General features: G+C 34.2%; 1 protein-coding gene and 1 long non-coding RNA gene across 4 annotated transcripts in view; one reads left to right on the top strand and one right to left on the bottom strand.

The window, feature by feature from the left end:
* Positions 1 to 21,901, top strand: part of HOOK3 (hook microtubule tethering protein 3) — a 176,191-nt gene that overhangs the window by 126,722 nt on the left and 27,568 nt on the right. For all 3 annotated transcript variants that reach the window (XM_077152641.1, XM_077152638.1, XM_077152639.1), the window contains 3 exons: positions 13,992 to 14,061; positions 16,434 to 16,574; positions 18,724 to 18,811. In XM_077152641.1, the coding sequence (XP_077008756.1) occupies positions 13,992 to 14,061; positions 16,434 to 16,574; positions 18,724 to 18,811 (299 nt within the window). The remainder of the gene's footprint in view (positions 1 to 13,991; positions 14,062 to 16,433; positions 16,575 to 18,723; positions 18,812 to 21,901) is intronic.
* The window catches only part of LOC143677085 (uncharacterized), a 63,873-nt gene continuing 49,827 nt past the window's right edge, over positions 7,856 to 21,901 (bottom strand). The window contains exon 3 of the long non-coding RNA XR_013172373.1: positions 7,856 to 7,956. This is a non-coding gene — a long non-coding RNA (uncharacterized LOC143677085). The remainder of the gene's footprint in view (positions 7,957 to 21,901) is intronic.

Below are 21,901 nucleotides of genomic sequence, written 5' to 3' on the forward strand. Positions count from 1 at the left end.
CCCAGGCAGAACTCACCAAACCCAAGATGGATGGAGGTGAGTGCACTGTACCCAGTATATCTTGGTTAAATAATTTGTTGACATACAGTTGTTCATAGTATCCTCTTAATCCTTTTTATTTCTCTGAGGTCAATCAATAGCAATGTAGCTCCTTTCATTTCTGATTTTAGTTATTTGCATCATCTCTCTCTCTCTTCCTTTGTCATTCTAGTTAAAGGTTTGTTTTCTTTATTGATCTTTTCAAAGAACTGACTTTTGGTATTACTGATCGCTCTCTCTCTCTCTTTTTTTTTTCCTATGTCATTTATCTCCACTTGAATCTTTGTTATTTCATTCCTACTGCTCACTTAGGATTTAGCTTTTTTTGTTTTTCTAGTTCTTCCAGTTTTGAAGTTAGGTCTCTGATTTGAAGTCTTTCTTCTTTTTTAATGTAAGCATTTAGAGCTATAAATTTCCTTGTGCACTGCCTTTGTTGCATCCCATAAATTTTATGCTGTACTTTCATTTTCATTTGCCTCAGGATAATTCCTAATTTTGCTTGTGATTTCTTCTTTGACTCTTTAATTCTGTAAGAGTGCATTGTTTAATTTCTGTGTATTTATGAATTTTTCTGTTCTCCCTCTGTTATTGCTTTCTAGCTTCTTTAACTTTGTGGTTGGGGAATATGCATTGTATGATTTCAATATTTTTGAATTGCTTGAGAGTTATTTTGTGGCCTAAGAGGCATGGTCTGTCCTGGATAATGATCCATGAGTGTTAGAGAAGAATGTTTATTTTCCTGCTGTTGGATGAAGTGGTCTATGTATGTCTCTTAGGTCTAGTTAGTTGATAGTATTTTTCAAATCTTTTTTTTTCCTTATTGACCTTCTGTCTACGTGTTCTGTTATTAAAAGTGGTGTATTGAATCTCCTGCTTTTAGTGTACAAACCTATTTCTCTCTTCCAATCTGTTAATATTTGGTTCATATATTTTGTGGCTCTGCCTTTAGGTGCATATATATTTTATAATTATGTCTTCTTATTAAATTGACTCCTTTGTCAGTATATAGTGACCTTCTCTGTCTCTTGTAAATGGTTTTTGTCTTTAAGTCTGTTTTATCTGATATTAGTATAGCTTACCCAGCTCTCTCTTGGTTACTGTTTACATGGTATATATTTTTCCATCCTTTCACTTTCAACCAGCTTGTGTCTTTGGGCAGTCTCTTCCAAACAGAATATAGTTGAGTCAGGCTTTTTAATTCATTCTGCCAGTCTCTGCATTTTGACGGGAGAGTTTGAGTTTAATCTGTTTGTATTTAAAATAACTACTTAATAATGTGAATTTTTCTTCTACCATTGTGCTATGTGGTCTTTGGGAGTTTGACACCTTTTTGTCCTTCAGTTCTTCTATTAATGCTAATTTTCATATTTGGAATTTTTTTTTTTGTAGTTTACCCTTTTGAGTCCCTTCTCAATACCTTCTGAATACATTTTTTCAAGCAGTTTCTGGTTATCATGGGGTTTAAATTTAACATCCTGAATCTATAAAACTGAGGTTTGATTTGATATCAAGTTAATTTCAGTAGCAGATACATAGATCGTTCCTATCCCCTCCGTCCCCTAACTTTTTCTTATACTTGTTACAGATTATATCCTTAAACATTGTATTCCAAAACCAGAGATTTATCATAAATTTCTTTTGCATTCGCATTTTAGAACCTGTAAGCAGTAAAAAATAGAGTTACATATTGTGCTGGTTTGAAAATATTATGTGCCCCAGAAAAGCCATGTTTTAATTCTGATTCAATCTTGTGGAGGCAGCCATTTATTTTAATCCTGATTCAGTAATGGATGCTGGGAATTTTGAGTAGATTACTCCATTGAGATGTGGCATGGCCAACTGTGGGTATGACCTTTTGATTAGATGGAGCTTTGACTCCACCCGTTCAAGGTGGGTCTTGATTAGTTTACCAGAATCCTTTAAAAGAGGAAACATTTTGGAGAGTCAGAAATGACAGAAATTTTATAGCTGACAGAAACTTCACAGCAGAAGCTGACACAGATGTGGACACGTTGAGAACAGAGACATGGATGTTTGTAGATGCTTGGAGCCCAGCGGACATTGCCCTGAGATGTTAAGCAAGCTAGAACCTGGAGAGAGCTAAGGGAAGCCAAGAGATGAAAGCTAGCCCTGGAGAAGCAAAGTGAGGAACTCACACACACACCAAAAATTACAATACAATAGTACTGGCATTTCTAATTACCCATGTGGTTGAGATCTTTATTTCTTTATGCCAGTTCGATCTACTGCATAATCTCCTTTCTTTTCAGTCTGAAGAACTCCCTTTAGCATTGCCTGTAGGGCAAGTCAAGAGGTAATGAACTTCCTCAGTTTTTGTTTATCTTTGAGTGCCTTAATCTCTCCCTTATTTTTGAAAGACAGTCTCACCAAATATAAAATTCTCATTTAGCAGTAGTTTTTTTTCAGGACTAAATAGTTGGTCCTGCTTCCTTTTTGCATTCCTGTTTTCTGATGAGAAATTGACAGTTAATGTTATTGGTTCTCCCTTACAAGTTTTTCTTGCAGCTTTCAGAATTCTCCCCTTGTCTTTAGCATTTGAGTGTTCAAGTATTCTGTGTCTGGGATGGTTCTCTTCTAGTTTTTCCAGCCTTTATTGGGCTACCTATATTTGTATACTCATCTTTTGTAAATTGGGGGAGTTTTCTGCCATTATTTCTTTGAATATATCTTCTGTCCCTTCTCTTTTCTGGAATTCCCATAACACACAAATTGGTATGCTTCATGTCAGCCCACAATTCTCATGGGTTGTGTTCATTTTTTTTTCATTCTTTGTTATTTCTGCTCCTCAGACTTAATCATTTCAAGTGAACTTGTCTTCTAGTTCACTTGCTCTTACTCTTTCTTCTGCCAGCTACGATCCGCTGTTGAAACCCTCTAGGAAATTTATCATTTCAGTAACTGTGGCCTTTAACTCCAGTATTTCTGTTTTGTTCCTTTTTAACATTTCTATGTCTTTATTGAGATTCTCTTATTATTCATTCATCATTTTCCTGAGAATCTTTAATTCTTTATCTGTTTTTTCTTTATCGCATTGAACATATTGAGAATCATTTTTTAAAACTGTTCTTTATATCTCTAATTTCATATTCGTTGATGGTTTCTGAATTTTTATCTTGTTCTTATGAATGGGTGACCGTTTCATATTTCTTTGTTTGTCTTGTATGTTTTGTTGCATACTGTACATTTTATTTCTTCAAAGTGTTAACTCTAGGTTTTAGTTCTTGAGTTGTCCATCAATTTTTTATCCTGTTAGTGATATAACAGAGATTTCCTTGAGTGCCAGTAGCTAACAGAAAAAAAAATGCAAAGATATCTTTCACATTCTTTGCAAATTGACTCTGCCTTGACCGGTGCTTTCCTTCAGAGTTTACCTTCCTATCAAGTAGATTAGCCCAAGGTGAAAGTGAAGTGCAGGTTGAGGTGCTCCATATCTTTGCTGAGACTGTGTCTTGTTCTGGGTTTATGTTTTCTCATGGCCTTAGGAATAGCTCTGTTTACAGGAATTTGGATGCCCCTGCTATGTCCTGTGAAATAGACTAGATCTCCCCTCCCACTTTGGGTTCCCTGTTATATGACTTGCAAGTAGTCCTTTGTCACAGGCTGCCTTGCTTAGTTGTTGTTAATTTTATTATTATTTTCTTTATTAGAGAAGTTTTGTGTTTATGGAAAAATCATGCATAAAATATAGGATACCCATACACCATCCCGTCACCAACATCTTGTGCTGGTGTGGAACATTTTTTTCAATTGATGATAGCACATTTTTGTAATTGTACTATTCCTTAAAGTCCATGGTTTAAGTTCCACTATTTGCTTAGTGTCTATTCTGTTACCATATATAATTTAATATTTCCTCTTTCAATCACTTTGAAATATATGTTTCAGTGCTGTTAATTACATTCACAATGTTACGCTACCATAACCACCATTCATTACCAAAAGATTTCCTTCATTCCAAATAGAAACCATGTTAAGCCTTAACTTCCCATTCCCTATTCCCATATTTTTTAACTTCCCATTCCCTATTCCCATATTTTTCTGTGGTAGCCTGTATTCCAGATTCTGACTCTGTGGGTTTGCTTATTCTAATTTGTTCAAATCAGTGAGCTCTTACAATATTTGTCCTTTTGGGTCTGGCTTATGTCATTCAATATCATGTCTTCAGTGTTCATCCACATGCTTGCATATATCAGGATTAGAGTTCTCTAAAGAAACAGAATCAACAGGGAACACTCGCAAATATAAAATTTATAAAAGTGTCTTACATGTCTGTGGGAATGCAGAGTCCAAAATCCACAGGGCAGGCTATGAAGCTGACAATTCCGATGGAGGGTCTAGATAAACTCCACAGGAGAGGCTCAGCCAAAGCAGGAAGAGCCTGTCTCTTCTGAATCCTCCTTAAAAGGCTTCCAGTGATTAGATTGAGCATCACTAGTTGCAGAAGACACTCCCCTTGGCTGATTACAAATGGAATCAGCTGTGGATGCAGATGACGTGTTCATGATTTAATTCTATGAAATGTCCTCATCGCAACAGACAGGCCAGTACTTGCCCAATCAGACAAACAGGTACCACCACTTGGCCAAGCTGACACATGAACCTGACCATGACACAGGGCTTCATTCCTTTTTACCAAAAAATGATATTCCATTGTATCTATATACCACATTTTATTTATCCATTCATCAGCTTTTTTCTTTGGGGGTGGGGTGAAGGGTGGGATGGTGCATGGGCCAGGAAACACACCATTCATCTGTTGTTGATTGACACTTGGGTTGCTTCCATCTTTTGGCAATTTGTAAATAATGCCACAGTGAACATTGTTGTGTAAATATCTGTTCAAGTCCCTGATTTCAATTCTTTTGAATATGTACCAAGCAATGAGATTGCTGGGTCACATAATATTTCTGTACTTAGCTTTCTGAGAAATCACCAAACCATTTTCCTAGCGACTATACCACTTTAACATTGCCACCAGCAGTGAATTATGTTCCTATTTCTCTGAATCCTCTCCAACATTTGTTATTTTCCAATTTTTGGATAGCAGCCGTTCTAATACATGTGAAATGGTACCTCATCATGGTTTTGAATTGCATTTCCCTGATGGCTAATAATATTGAGCATCTTTTAATATGCTTTCTGACTATTTGTATATCTTTGGAAAGATGTCTAGTCATGTCTTTTGCCCATTTTTTTTTCAAGGACATTTATATATCTTTTTCAATTAAGTTAACTTTACAGGCAACTTGAGAGTTGTTTCATAATGAAACACTGCTTTTCAAATTACATGGCTATAGCTTTGTAGGTTATCTGTATATGAATCCCCAAATTTTTTGCCTGCTATTGATAAAGGTTTGTGTTTTACAGCTGGTTAATGTATTGAATAAATCAGTATTATGAAGCTTTTTCTTTAAACCAGGACTAAACACACATAGGTTGCAAATAGTCTTAAATTTTACTTTCAAGTAAGAGTCCTAATTGGTGACAAGTTAATGGTCCCACTAACATTAAATTAATAGAGTTTAAATAGTTATTAAAGAAATGGCTATTCTGATTTCTTTACCCCTTCATAATGAGCTCCTAGAAAGTATATAAACTTGTCAACAACAAAAAAAAAATACACAGTTTAAGATCTGTCTTAGGCACAACCCACCATAGTAGAATCTGATATTTTGCACAAATAAAGTACATATCTGACATGGAGGCTCCCAAATTAAAAGGCCGTTTCATACATTTTGAAAATCAAACAGACCTCCCATCAACATAATACAATTTCTACTAAACCCAAAAATGATAGCACTTCTGAGTTGTGGCTTAATGCAGTGTACTGCACTGCAGACCAAATAGCAAAGACAACTTAGGTCAGGCTAGCAGAGGCACTTACTGTAGAGATGTTGAGTTTTATTATCTGGAATGAAGGCGAGGAATTGAAACAAAACTGAATATGGTTTTGCTTGTGATTTTTTTTTTTTCTCTTTGCACTGCTTTAGTTGTTCACAAACTACTTCTGCCTGCGGGGCAAGTCCTGGGAGGGTGAGCCAGAGACACATTTCCTGGTCCAGTCTTTCACACTGCAACCCAGCAGTTTGGCACTAATGTGCAGGTGCCCCAGCATGTGCACAGGGTTAGTCTCCTATCTTTGGAATAGAGACAAGGACTCTCAGTGCTAGTGAGGGTAGCTCTGCACTGGGCCAGAGAAGGGGTAGAGAAGTGGCCGGCTAGGGCACCAAGAGCTTCTCCCTATTTTTTTTTTTTTTTTTGCGTGTGCAGGCACCGGGAATCAAACCTGGGTCTCCAGCATGGCAGGTGAGAACTCTACCTGCTGAGCCACCATGACCTGCCCTACCATCATTTTTAAAACTGCGCTTTCTTGATTCAGCCTTTGCCCAGTTACTGTAACCCTTTTTTTCCCCCAGAGTTTTAAGGAAGATAGCTCTTCACTCTTCAAAACTAGTTTTAAAGAACTCATTTTTGCTAGTTCTTCAAAAATTTTTGGGGGGGTGACTACACCCTGAAGTGTCATATACTATCTTCGTTGTCATGCTTTATTTTTAATAGCATCAATAAAATATTAGATTTAATTTAAGAGGAAAGTGAAAAGTTGGTGGTGAGACCTTAAAATTGATACAGATTTTAAACTGTTGCACAGATTTTATGACATGCAAACATTTGTTAACTTATCTCAGTGTAAGTTTTCCATGGCCTCTTTAAATATGTAAAATTCTTAAACCGTGATTTTTTTCAACTGAGATATGTGAGGTGGGTATAAATCCTCAAGGGACATATTTCTCAAGTGGAAACCTTCCTTTTCTCCCATGAGAGGCGCAGCACTAAGCTCAAGGTTTACACTTCTGCCTTTCTTTTGTCATCATGCTAAGGGGTGTTGGGATTTGTACAGCTTCACGGTCTGTTCACTGCCACTAAAGCAACCAGCACTTGGCATTGCAGTTTCTTGAAAACCGGAGTTTTCCTTTTCTTTGACTTCGCCTCCTTTTCTCCCATTCCAATTCCTCCCACCAAACCTGTTCAGCTACTACATTTCACCTTCTAATCCCTTCTTTGTTAATCAATCCTCTCTGTCCTCATTTTCCAGTTTACCCAGTCTGCACGTCAACCATTTTTACTATGTTCTCACTACTAATCTCTTTTCTTTATTCTCTTGACCTGTTTCTAGACCAAGCTTGTCAAGCTCTAATTCAGATAGCTTGAAAGTTTTTGGTTGTTTCTGGTTATCAAGACCAAGGAAAAAAATTATTTATCTGTTCACATTTTCTTCACCAAAAATATATCATTTCTGATTATAACTGAACCTTCACTGCTGCTTGGCCATCTTATGAAAATTCTCACCTTTGTTTCTTTGCTACCTATATATATATAGTAATATGTATATATATATATACACACACACTCACATATGTATATACACACATATATACATATATGTATTTTTTAATTTTATTATTATTATTCTTTTTTTTTTGGTGCATTATCCGGAAATCAAACCCAGTCTACCACATGAATGCTATATATATTAATACTTCTTTTTGTGCATATTCTTTGATATAGCAGTTTTGCGCTAGGAATTTCCCTGGAGTATATTGAAAAAGCCATGAATTAAAACATTGTTTTTAATAGTAAATTTAGGAACAACCAAAAAGTTCAGCAGTATAGGTATGCCGTTTTCATTCAACTGTATACTGTAGAGCAGTTTTAAAGAATTAGGTATATCTAATATATGCTTGACATGGAGAGATGTCTATGTTATATTATTAAATCAATAAATAGGTAACACCCCCCCCACCCCACCCTAATACAAGACAGCAGAGTGAGATGCTTCAAGGCTCCATACCCCACTTCCAGAAGTTTTGTGGCTCCACTCTTTACTTCCAAAATGATCTAAAAGGCAAATGTACAAAATGTAATGTTAAGTCAGTGGTTTAGTACTAAAATGATTAAACATGTAATTTGTGACAAGAACTACATAAAAGAGGGTTAATGGAAAGGTGTAGGAACACAGTTTGTGTATACTCTAAGTTGGTATCAAAGTAAACGAGGTTGTTACAGATTTATAATGTTAAATTAAAGCCCCATGGTAACTACAAAGAAAGTATTGGAGAAAATGCAATCTTACTGAGACCGCAATTAGAATACAAGATGTAGGGTGGGGCTCAGGCGGAATGGGAATTTAATGCTTAAAGAGGATAGGATTTCTGTTTGGGGAAATGGGAAAGATTTGGTAATGGAAGGTGGTGAGGGTAGTGCAATGTTGTAAATATGATTAATCACACTAATTGCTATGCTTGGTGGTTGAGATGGGAAAGTTTATGTTGTATATATGCTCCAAAATTAAAAACAAAGAAGGAGCAGCCAGCTAAAGAGACAAATGGCAATTAAATGCAATGCATGATTCTGGATGGAATCTAGCAAGGGAGGAGAAAAGACTTTAAGGGACATTATTGGAACATGAAAAAATTGACATGTAGATTGTAAGCTTTAAATCAGTGTTAAATTTATTGAATTTGATAACTGCACTTAAGCTGGTAACATGAGTGAATATCTTTGCTCTTATGAAATGTACATGGCAGGATTAAGTGTTCAGAGAACATAATGTTTGTAACCTACTCCAGTGTTCAGAAAGTAGATGGATGGAGAGAGAATGATATAACAAATATGAACAAAATGTTAAAATTGGTAGATCTAGATATCTTGGAGGAAGGGTGGGATATGTTGGGGTTCTCTGTTAGGGATTTGTATTGTTTTTGTAACTGTTGCTTAAGTTTGAATGTATTTGAAAATAAATATATTTTAAAGTAGGTAAAACAACAAAAGAAATAAAAGCAGTACATCAATATTTTTTTGAGATTTATTTTAAATTTTATTGTGTTTTAAAAACTATATTGGTAATATAAATCCCACCTAGAAAAATGTCAAAAATACAGAAAACACAAAAAGCAAACTTCAAAGTCATTTATATATATCACCTAAATGTAATAACACTTAAAATATTGATAATATATCCTTCTAGTCTTTTTTTTCCAGTTTTCTTTCTACACATACATTATTTATACTTTTCAAAATTGGACTTATGTTGTACACATTTTTAAACTTGCCCTTTTTTATAATGAAATATAACAAATATACAAAAAAGCAAGAAATTAAAAACATTTTAACAAATAGTTATAGAACATATTTCAAAGTTTGATATGGGTTATAGTTCTACAATTTTAGGTTTTTCCTTCTAGCTCCTTCAGGACAATGGAGACCAAAAGAAATATCAATATAATGATTCATCAGTCATACTTATTTTGTATAGCAATATTCATAGTAGCATTATTCACAATATTCAAATGGTCGAAAGCAGCCTAAGGATCCAACAGCAGTTGAATGGATAAACAAAATGGGTGGTATATGCACAAAATAAAATATTAGTCAGCCATAAAAAATGGAGTTATGATATATGGTACATGTGTGAATCTTGAAAATGTTATCTTACATGTAATAAACCAGACACGAAAAGATGTATAGTATATGATCTCGCTTATTATAAAATAACGAAAATAAGGAAAGTCGTAGAAACAGATCATAGATCATAGGTTACCAGGGAAATGAGGAATTACAGTTTAATGGGTACAGAGTTTCTGTTTGCAGTAATGAAAAAATTTCAATAATGGGTGTTAGTGATGGTAGTAATAATTTTTGCACATTAATTTTATGTGCTGCCACTTTGCTGAATATATTAGCTCAAGTAACTTTGTTGTAGGTTTCTCAAGGTTTTCCAAGTATAGTATCTTGTCATCTGCAAATAATGAAAGTTTTATTTACTCCTTTCCAATTTGGATACCTTTTATTTCTTTGTCCTACCTGATTGCTCTAGCTAGAACTTCTAGCACAGTGTTGAATAATAACAGTGACAGAGGGCATCCTTGTCTCATTCCCAATCTTAGGGGAAAAGCTTTTAGTCTCTCTCCATTGAGTATGATGCTGGCTATCAGTTTTTCATATATGCCATTTATCATATTGAGAAAGTTACCTTTGAGCCCTATCTTTTGAAGTGTTTTTATCAGAAAAGGATGTTGAATTTTGTCAAATGCCTTTTCAGCAACAATTGAGATGATACTGTGATTTTTCCCTTTTGATTTGTTAATGTGCTGTATTATCTTAATTTATTTTCTTGTGTTGAACTATTCTTGCATTCCTAGTATAAACCCCACTTGGTCGTGGTATATAATTCTTTTAATATGTTGTTGGATTCAATTTGCTAGTATTTTGTTGAGAATTTTTGCATCTGGGTTCATTAGGGAGATTGGCCTGTAGTTTTCCTTTCTCATAACATCTTTATCCAGTTTTGGTATTAAAATGATATTAGCTTCATGGGCGGGCCGCGGTGGCTCAGCGGGCAAGAGTGCTTGCCTGCCATGCCGGAGGACCCTGGTTCGATTCCCGGCCCCAGCCCATGTAAAAAACAAATAAACAAACAAAATATAATAAAATAAGAAAATGTTTAAAGATGTTTCCCTTTCTTCCTCCCTTCCTTCCTTCCATCCTTCCTTCCTTCTCTGTCTGTCTTTAAAAAAAAAAAAATGATATTAGCTTCATGAAATGAGTTAGGTAGTGTGATGATAGCAATAATATTGTGAATACAGTTATTACCACTAAATTAAACACTTGAATGAGGTTAAAATGGGAAATTTTAAATTGAATATATGTTCCTACAATAATTTTTTTGTTGATTAAGAGTCACAAACTAAGAATGCAGGAGAACTTCCTCAATCAGGTAAAAAGCGTTTATGAAAAACCTATAGCTAACCTCATACTTAATGATGAAGACTGAATGTTTTTCCTCTAAGATCAGGAAGAAGCAAGAATGTTCACTCTTGCCGCTTTTATTCATCATATTAGAGGTTCTAGCCAGCATAGTCAGGTGAGGAAAAGAAATAAAAGGCATCCAGATTGGACAGAAGTAAGTAAAACTGTCTTTACTCATGGATGATATGATTGTGTATGTTGAAAATCCTAAAGAATCCACACACAAAAAATTAAAACTAGTGAGCTCAGCAAGGACTGACAATACAAGATCAGTATGCAAATCTAAATTATCTTTCTTTATTCACAGGTGAACAATCTGGAAATGTAGTTAAGAAAGTTCCATTTACAGTAGTATCAAAAACAATGAGATACTTAGGAATGAGTTTAACAAAAGAAGTTCATGACTTCTACACTGAAAACTGCAAAACGCTGCTGAGAGTAATTAAAGAGACACTTCATGTTCATGTATTGGAAGCTTCAGTATAATTAAGATGGCAGTTCTCTAATTAGTCTACAGATGCTATGCAATCCCAATCAAAATCTCAGCAGCCTTTTTTTTTTGGTAGAAATTGATGAGCTGATCCTAGCATTTATATGAAAATGCTAGAGAACTAGAGTATCAAAACATGTCTTGAAAAAGAAGCACAGAGTTGGAGAACTTTCACATCCTGATTTCAAAATATACTGTATAAAGTTACTATATGGTAACTATATAATTTTATCATTTATAACTATAATTTTATAATTATAATTGTATAATTTATTCTGTAAAGTTAATCAACATAACATGGTACTGGCATATGGCTAGAAATAGAGATCAGTGGAACAGATTTGAGAGTCCAGAAATCCAAACATTTGTGCTCAGTTGATTTGTAACAAAGGTGCCAAGACAAGTCAATGAAAAAAGGATGACATCTTGAACAAATAATGCTAGGACAAAGATAACTACTTACAGAAAGATTAATTTAGACCTTTACCTTGCACCATAGTCAAAAATGAACTAGAAATGGATCATGGACTAAATTTAAGTGTGAAGAGTATAAAATTTTTAGAAGAAATCCTGGGATAAAATCAAAGGAACAAATTAAAATTTATTCCTTTCATAAGAATAAAGAATTCCTAGACAGGACACCAAAAAAAAAAGAAACAGTACATAAAAGAAAAAAAAATTGTTAAGTTGGACTTTATTAAAATTTGAACTTCTCTGCTTTAAAAGATACTATTAAGAAAACGAAAAAACAAGGAGAAAATTTTTTAATCATATTTCTGATAAAGGATTTGCCTGGAATATATAAACAACTATTGTAACTCAGTAATAAAAAATTTTCCCAATTAAGAAATGGGGAAAAGAGTCAAATAGACATTTCATGAAGCAGATATATAAATGACTAAGAAGCACATGAAAAGATGTTCATTATCATTAGTCATTAGGGAAATGCCAATCAAACCACAATGAGATACCACTTTACACCCAATAGAGTATCTAAACTTGAGAAAATTGACAAAACCAGATACTGGAGAGAATGTGCAGCAACTGGAAACCTTATACATTGCTGATGGATACATAAAATGGGCAGCCACTTTGGGTAGTGGTTTAGCCATTTCTTAAAAAGTTAAATGTAAATTTACCCTAAAACCCAGCAGTTCCACTCCTTGGGATATTAGCAATCTTAGGAGAAATGAAAACATTTAGCCACGCAAAGATCTGTATGCAAATGTTCATAGTGGCATTATTCATATTAGCCAAAAAGGAAAATCAATCCACTTGTCCATCAACTAGTAAATAGATAAGCAAAATGTCGTATACCCACATAATGCAATAAAAGGAACAAACTGTTGATAAATCCTACAATATGGATGAAACTCAAAAACATTACATTTAGTGAAAGAAGCCAGATGCAAGGGACCACATACCATATTATTTCATTCTTATGAAGTGATAAGAAAAGGAAAATCTATAGCGATAGGAATTAAATTGTGGTTGCCTAAGGATGAGAATGGGAATTGAAAGCACATTGACATGAGGAATCTTTTTGGAGTGATAAGAAATATTCTAAATTTTTATTTTGGTAATGGTTGTTTAACTCTATAAATTTATAAAGAATCATAAATTGTATACTTAAAATGGGCAAAATTTATGCTATCTAAATTTTATTTCAGTAGAGCTGTTTTTAAAAAGTAGGTGAGTTCTTCTGAGGTAATCACTAAAAATGGTTCGCTATTCATTTGACCCAGAAAACCCTACAAAATCATGCAGATCAAGAGGTTCAAATCTTTGTGTTCATTTTAAGAACACTCGAGTAACTGCTCAGGCCATCAAGGGTATGCGTATTCGAAAAGCCACCAAGTACCTGAAAGATGTCACTTTACAAAAGCAGTGTGTTCCATTCCGTCATTACAATGGTGGTATTGGTAGGTGTGCCCAGGCCAAACAGTGGGGCTAGACGCAGGGTCAGTGGCCCAAAAAGAGTGCTGTATTTCTGTTGCACATGCTTAAAAATGCAGAGTAATGCTGACTTAAGGGTTTAGATAGATTCTCTGGTCATTGAGAACATTCAGATGAACAGAGCCCCTAAGATGTGCCGCAGGACTTACAGAAATGGTCGGATTAACCCAGACATGAGTTCCCCTTGCCACATGGCGATGATCCTTACTGAAAAATTGTTTCTAAACCAGAGGAGGAGGTTGCACAGAAGAAACTGAAGAAACAAAGACATATGACTCGGAAATAAATTCAGTTTAAAATAAATGCAAATTCAAGTTAAAAAAAAAAAAAGGTGACTAGTATTTATAATATTCTTTTTTATAAACTTATATATTTGAGATTTTTTTACTTAAAGTGTGCTTGACTTTTGTAATCCCTTTGTATAACAGGGATGCATCATTCATTGGGGCACATTAAATAGCAATCTCCCACACCTTTTTTTTTTTTTTTTTAACATGGGCAGGCACCGGGAATCGAACCCGGGTCCTCGGGCATGGCAGGCAAGCACTCTTACCTGCTGAGCCACGGTGGCCCACCCTCTCCCACACCTTTTAATAAATAGTCTTTTTCCATTGATTTTAGAAAAAAGATGATAGCTGCGTTTTCTATTAACTTTGTATTCATATATGTATACCTCTAGGGTTAATGCCTCTGGGAAGTCAGGAATCCTCAGATAGTCTGGCAGCAGAGATTGTTACCCCTGAAATAAGGTAAGTAGTTTATGTTTGCTGTCACAATGCACCCAGTATTCCTGCTGAAAACTTAGTCCTTTTCAATATGAAAAGGACCAGACCAGTTCTTTATCCTTTATTACCGACACTTTCACTTGAAATCAATATTAAATTTCCATGTTTTCAGCTTGTTGGAAGCATTCTTCAGCTGGCCCAACTTGATTTCCTCCTATGTACAGCGAACTGAAATGCCTCGTGCTTAGATATCCTCCACAGACATTTAGCAGTGAAGACACTCGGCCCAGAGAAAAAGGTTATACTTAGCCAGCAGCCTACGAAGTAGTCACTGAGCTTTATATAGTAACCACATGGGATGTTTCTGGGAAGGTTTATTGCAGTAGACAGGAGGACATAACTCCCCTTCTCTGCTGCTCCTCCCTCAGTCATCACCTTACTAGTCATGCATTTAAAAATTCCATTTATTTCAGTTTATACCTTGCTTTATGTATAGAATGAAAAAATGGGGGAAATGGGGTGGGGCAGGGAGGAATGCCAAGTATCCAGCAGAAAGAGAATGATTCCTTATGAATATTACTATTACATTTCCTGAGCTAGTTTGCTCCTTAGTTAAAACAGACACTGGTCTTGATTCCTGATAAGATCCTTGGGGTAGCAAATAATGTAATGATTGTGTAAGGGTTTTATAAATGATAGGTTTGCAATAAACATTGCAATATTTATTGAATAAATGAAAAATATTAATTTATTATTGTCATTTATTTAAGAAGGAACAAATAAGTGAAGTATAATGCAGCACCCATTTTGGCAGCATCTTGTGTATCTTTTACTTTTTGCTCTCTCACATGGTACTTTATATTTAATTGAGCAAATAAAATGTATTGAATGAACACTTATTATTTATGAATGTTTATAAATAAAATGTGGCTATATCTAAAAAACCATGTAGGGAAATTTATAGGTAATGTAATTGGCTTTTAAGCTAATGAAAAGAACAATGATAAGACATATTCAATAAATAAAATGACTTTTCTGAGTATGGCTACATACAAATTAAAATAATCTCTGTCCAAAAGAACTATCAAGAAGATGAAATAGCAAACAGGTATGAACATTTTGCAACACATATCATAGACAGGGGGGTTAATATTCTTAATTAAGTTATCAAGTCTATTTTAAATTCTAATTTACACTGATGGTAAGGGTGTGGAAAAATCTCATGCACTAAGAGTAGAAGTTTGCGAGAATGTGTCTGTTACCTTAAAAAAATGTCTATCCAATTACATTTTTCAGAATTATTTCAAGAAATAATCAAGGATATACACAAAGGCAGATGTATAAGGGTGATCATCATTAACATGTTAAACTCAAAATTGATATAATCTAAATGTCTAATAATTAGGTATTGATTAGATAAATAATGATTCATCTATGTACGTTAATAATATGTGATTTAAAATGTTAAATATTTAATGATATAAAAAGATCATGATATTTTAAGTGTAAAGAACAAGTGTTAATGTAACATGTATATATGATCTCATTTTTTAAAATGTTTTCACATGTGTATATGTGCATAGAATTAGAAGGCCATATTTCAATATTAATTTGCACTGTATAGAGGTATGAATTATTTGTATTGTCCTTTATCTTTTTTCTTACAATGAGGGTGTTTATAGTCTAAAAATAGGATGAAGTTAATGTCTATATACAAAATATTTCAAGTTCTATATATTTGTTTGAATCTTGCCACAAATTTGGCTCTCATCTTCCCAGTAGCAAAAGCGAAAGTGCATTACATGTTGTATGGTGTTTATAAAATAAAAGCAGAGTTGGAGTTTTTTTTTCATGTTGTTTCTTGTTTTGTTTTTATTTTTTTTTCCATGAAAAGCATGACTTTCCATAGTATCTGGTATCTCATAGTAATATCTACATCACTATGTAGAGAATGAATTATATCTCCAACAGTTTTATCTTTAATTATATCTTCAAATAAATTAATCTTCAATTATCCTTCTATAAATGGTGGAAGTTTTAAGAGAATAATAGCATTAGAGATCATGTTTTACATGGAAAAATAAAAGTATGTACTCGTAACTTAAATGTTTAAAGCAGAAAAGAAATAGGATTTTGAAATCTCATTGATTATATCAGGATATTAGAAGACTCTATTTTCTTCAGATTATCAACTCTAAAGAGAAAGTACTTGAAATTTATTGTCTCAACCAGTTATAATAGGAGCTGAAGTTCTATTCTAAAGAATAGGAGTTTTTTACAGGTCCTCTTTTTCATTTCTATTTTATGTCTTAAATCCATAACTGTCATAAGTATATATTTTGATAACTATATTGTATTCATGTACCAGACAATCCGTTTTTATTTTGCTCATTCAGGGAAAAACTTATTCGTCTTCAGCATGAGAATAAGATATTAAAACTTAACCAAGAGGGTTCAGACAATGAAAAAATTGCTTTACTGCAAAGCCTTCTAGATGATGCAAATCTACGCAAGAATGAATTGGAGACGGAAAATAGGTAGGAATATGTAAGCAACGTCAGCCACAGGCTACTCTATTTGCCTTAACTTTGACTACTTAAAGGTTTGAATTGCATTTTGAAAAGTGATAACGTGCTACTCCATTTCCTTTTAAGAGTACTTTAACCCATTTCTCCACTTCTAGACAGACTTGCTGAAAAGTACAAAAATCATGTAATCCCAGTGGCAAAAGAAGTCTTGGGTTCATCTCATTATTCCTTTGCCTTTGAGCTTATCTTAAGCATCTTAGTCAGGAAAGCTTTCTCCCTATCCTGATTTTTTTTTTTCACTAAAAAAATATCCACAACTTCTGTTACCATGCTTTCCATTGATTCTCACAGTCTTTACAATTTTTGCTCTTTATCCGAAACAGAACAGTTGGTTGTTATTTCTACAGTATCTATATATGTAGGTGATTAGTCACTTCCCAGGTTCCTCTGGTTTTTTCTACAGCTGTTTACAACTTTAGTTTTGTGTTTGTTTTTAAATTACAACACCTATGATAACTTACCTTTAGCTTGTGGCCATCTTTGATCTATAACTACCAATCACAGCTAACATTTATTGAGCAATTGTTTGTTCCAAACATTGTGTTGAGTGTTTTAAAAATGTTGTCTTATGAAAGTTTTACAGATGGGGAACCTTCGGCTCAGAACCAGGCTGCCTGGTTCCAGAGCCCCCTTATACCTAATCCATATGCTCTTTCTTGCCAGTTTATCTTCAGTGTTTGCAAAACATTTGTGTTTTTCCTGTCATCCTCTTACAGTTTGCTTTTCCTCTTAAATGAATTACCCTAAATTTGTTTGTGCTGAGTTTTATAAGTACTTACATTACGTTGTTTCCAGCTCAATTTCTTATTAGTTTGCAGCATCAGGAAACCTGGATTTTAATCCCATTGAGTCTTTTAGCTGTGTGACCTTAAATACAATTTGCTTTCCATCCATATATCCTCTGTTTGAAGGAAAGGTTTGTAGTAGGCTTCAAAAAGTCCTTTCCACTTAGTTCTCCTAATGAGTTAACTTTTTTTAGTCTGTAATACCTATTGACTCTCAAACAGGATTCAGAGCAGGTTGAAGGTTGAAATTAAACCATATCAGAATTGCCCAGAGATTTCTCAGAGTATACATGATCTTGTTCCCTACTGCTCAGAGTATATTGTGACCTTAAGATCATCCTCACCCCCTTGACAACTATATGAATTCAATAATTATACTTTTTTTTCCAACTTTTTATTTTGAAATAATTTCGACAGTTGTAAAAATAATACAAATCTCCAGTCCCTAGATACCCAGGTCCACCATTTTTAACATTTTGCTACCTTTGCTGTATCAGTCTGCCTATCTTCTATCATCTATTTACTGAACATTTGAGAACAGGTTGCATATATCATACTCCTTGAACATGTAATACTTTTGTGTACATTTCCTATGAACAAGGATATTCACTTATGTAACCACCTTATTGCAGTTGTCAGGTTTAAGAAATTTGATTGATATAAGCTTGCATTCTATATCAATTTTTTCTTACATTCCAGTAATATCCCTTTGAGCCTTTTCTCCTTCAACATGATTGGATTTAATTCTCATTATAGCTTTAGCTTCTCATCTTTTTTTTTTAATTGTGTAAACATATATGCAACATAAGTTTTCCTATCAAACCCCCCTCCCCCAAGCTTGCCATTCAGTGGGATTAATTGCATTCACAATGTTGCAGTACCCCCACCACCTTCCATTACTAGGGCTTTCCCTTCATTGCAAACAGAAACCTTATACCCATTTCACGTTAACTCCCCATTGCCTCACCCCTCTGTCCCTGGTAACCTTTACCTGACTTTTTGTCTCTTTGAGTTTGCATATCCTCTGGTATTTTCTTTGTGCTTACCTTGGGATTTAAATTTAACATCCTAAATCTATATCAATCTCGTTTGCTTTGATGCCAAATGAACAACTTCAATAGTATATATAAACTTTGTTCCTATAATCCTTCTGTCCACCTTCTAACAAAATAAAAAATAATCAAGAAAGTGTACTTCTGCTATAACATGAGACTTTATCGTATTATTTATACTGTCTCTCTAACCAAAATGATGTAAAGAAATAGGCACACATAATTCAGTACTTGGAAAATTAATGTACATTTAATTCCTAGGTTGGTGAACCAAAGACTTCTGGAAGTACAGTCACAAGTTGAAGAATTGCAGAAATCTTTACAGGATCAAGGCTCAAAAGCAGAAGATGTAAGTTTTTATATACACTATCCATGGCTTAGTAACTTCACAGTGTTGAGAAAAGCTTTTATTTTTATTTGATGATCTCTATCAAAATAATTTAGTTATATTACTTACAGAAAAGAAAGAGTGTTTTCTTTTTACTATCTTTCTTTTTAAAATAGGACCAGACAGTGTTTTTTTGTCTTTTTCACATGTACTCTGCTGTAAATTAGAGGTTCATTGCTAGTTATCAGATAAAGAATTAATTGAAGCTTTAGATTTTAAGTGTGCTCGACTCAGTATTCAGAGACAAAGTATACTGTTTTTCCCTGTGGTAAAAAAAATAAATAAATACTGGTAGAAATCATTAATGTAAAATTGTGATATTAAGAAAACAACGACATCCCTAGAATCCTGCCATCTCTAAATTTCTGAACTCCTCTTATTACCCCCACGAAAGTGTAAGTTCACCGATACTTTCTCTATTATCTTGGCACTCTTGGTGTCTTTGACAGTGCCCTCCCTACTGGATTGGCCTCCCAACACTAGAGTATGATAAATGTGTGGATCCCAGGGACTGTCTTCCTTCATCTCACCATCTAACACATAGTGGCCAATCAATCTTTGATGAAAACTGTAAATAAGCCATATTTTGCAAATCCATTAAATTTAATTAACAATATACAGCAGACCTGAGACTTATGAAGTGTTTTTTAAAATAGTATAAAGAGGAAAACACCTGAAGTTTAGTGATCAGTCTTTGCCTCAACTAGCTGATTTTTCCCCCTGTACTACCTAGTGTAATTTGCTGTTAACTCTGGCCTTAGAAGTATAAATAAATCTATTTTATTGTTTCTACTGATTAAGTTATTTTGGAGATCAGCTTCAGAACTATAGATATATCAAATCCCATCCAGCTTTATTAGTATAAGAAGGTATAAAAACAAAAGGAATCAAAGAAGGGGAGTTCAAACAACTATATTACTTAAAACTCGAGAATATCAGACATAAAAATGTCATCAGTGATTTACTTTTGTCAGCTTCTTAAACATAGCATCTAGTTTATTTTGGCAGCATGCTCCTTCTAAGATCAGTGATTTTAGTTTGTCTTTTAATGAATATTTTTTATTCTCTCTTAATTTTACAGATTGGGAAGTTATAGTCCTAAGGTTGTTGTCATTAACACATAAACTGCCTTATTCCCTTATTAATGTTAGAACTTGTTTGAAATGTCTTGGTTTATTTTAAGCATGCTTTTATGCAGCTAAGTCACAAAGAGGTGATGCAAAACCACCATTAGTGTATTGAAACGTTATTAAGCCCGATTAAGAGTATCTTAGAGTTGAACCAAAGGGGCTAATATTCTTAATTTGATGAAATTCACTAGAATCTTTAAATTAAATAAATGTATAACTAGTTTCAGTCTAAAATTTTGAGGAGACCTTTATTCATTTGTTATTGGTGGGGAGAGGGGAAGTAGTATATAGAAAGTAAAAATAGAAAAACATCAGTTTCAGCTAAACCTTAGTGGTACACTGATAACTATAGTACTTGATTCTCTTACTTGCTTATATCAAAACAAAAATAAAGGAGTTTATTATTTAAAGAATAATTCTGCCATATTCTGATGAGGTACAATCTGGTCATCAACCCTAAATTAATTAAATATGCTATGGACCATCACTTTAAGAAAACAATTCAGAAGTGTGATACAAGCCTATAAAGTACTATTTGCATGAATTAGTCAATTTATTTTACTGCCAAGATGGTAATGAGATGTCTTACTCTATACTAAATGGAAATTCGAGCTCTTTTCTATATGTAGACAAAATTCGAATAGAAAACATTCCTTACTCTGAAGCTATGCTTCTAAATGGTTTGAAGAAACAGCGTGGTATAAGACAGGTGGTTCCCCTGGCATATTTTTGATGTTTTTGTCTTACTTTTTTCCTTCACTAACCTATAACATTGTATCTCAGGGATGTATAATATACATAGAGCAACCTGCCAAATGGAATTGATCCTGTGTGAAGAACAACAATCTAATGTCTGCCTATTTCTGTTTTCAAAAGCGCAGTCCATTCATGTGACCTTAAGTCTTAGCGTAGGATGGTTTGCACATTTTTATTATTATTTTTATGTCATTTGTTTTTAGCATGGAAGCAGAAAAGCATTGTTATATCCAGTCATATGGATAATTTGAGCTAGCCACAGTATATAAAACTCTCCAGAGAACGAGACAGGATGAGGAGACCATAGAAGAAAGAAAAATGTACATTTCAGGAAAAAAAATGCATATCTTTTACTTCTGTTCATGAGTTACTAAATCGTTCCTTCTATTGGCTGCTGTGTTTGCTTCATACTAATATGTCTTCTCTGTCTCTTGGCATGGTTTCTGCTCAAGGCTATTGTAAGTATGGCTTCCTATACATTTCTATATATTATGTTTCCTTTTGTTCAGTTTTTTTTGCTGTTGCTTTTTTTTGGGGGGTGCATGGTCCAGGAATCGAACCCAGCTCTCCTGCATGGAAGGCGGGCATTCTAACCACTGAACTACCATGCACCCCCTTGTTCAGTTTTTTTATTTATATAGTTTCTGCCATCATAGCTGATGGTAATGAAATTTTAAATTAAGGTGATTTATGCAAAATGAATATACCAATGTTATTTGTCTTAGAGGCTTATGGCCATTACAATTAAGATACTTAAAAGATATTAGAAATTATAAATCATCCCACTCCTGACTCTTTGTCATTATTGTAGTTCATTTTTAAAACTTATTTTGAAGCTAGCTTCCTATCAAAGTCTGGCCTCTTCCTGCCACATATTTTGATAGTAAAAGTCTTTGATAGGGCTGTGCAGTGGTGGCACAGTAGCAGAATTCTCACCTGCTATGCCGAGGACCTGGGTTCAGTTCCCGGTGCCTGCCCATGTATTAAAAAAAAAAATTTTTTTTTTAAAGTTAAAAAAGGTCTTTGATAGTAAAATGGAGAGGCATTGCAACATAGAACGCATGGAAGTGAAGACCATGCATGGACTTTGGGGTCTGGTGCACAACTGGGTTTTAATTTTGGATCTGCCACTTCAGAGCTACTAGATGTCTCCCCTAGCCTCACC

This window comes from Tamandua tetradactyla, chromosome 3, assembly GCF_023851605.1.
Source record: "Tamandua tetradactyla isolate mTamTet1 chromosome 3, mTamTet1.pri, whole genome shotgun sequence".
Taxonomy (NCBI): Eukaryota; Metazoa; Chordata; class Mammalia; order Pilosa; family Myrmecophagidae; genus Tamandua; species Tamandua tetradactyla.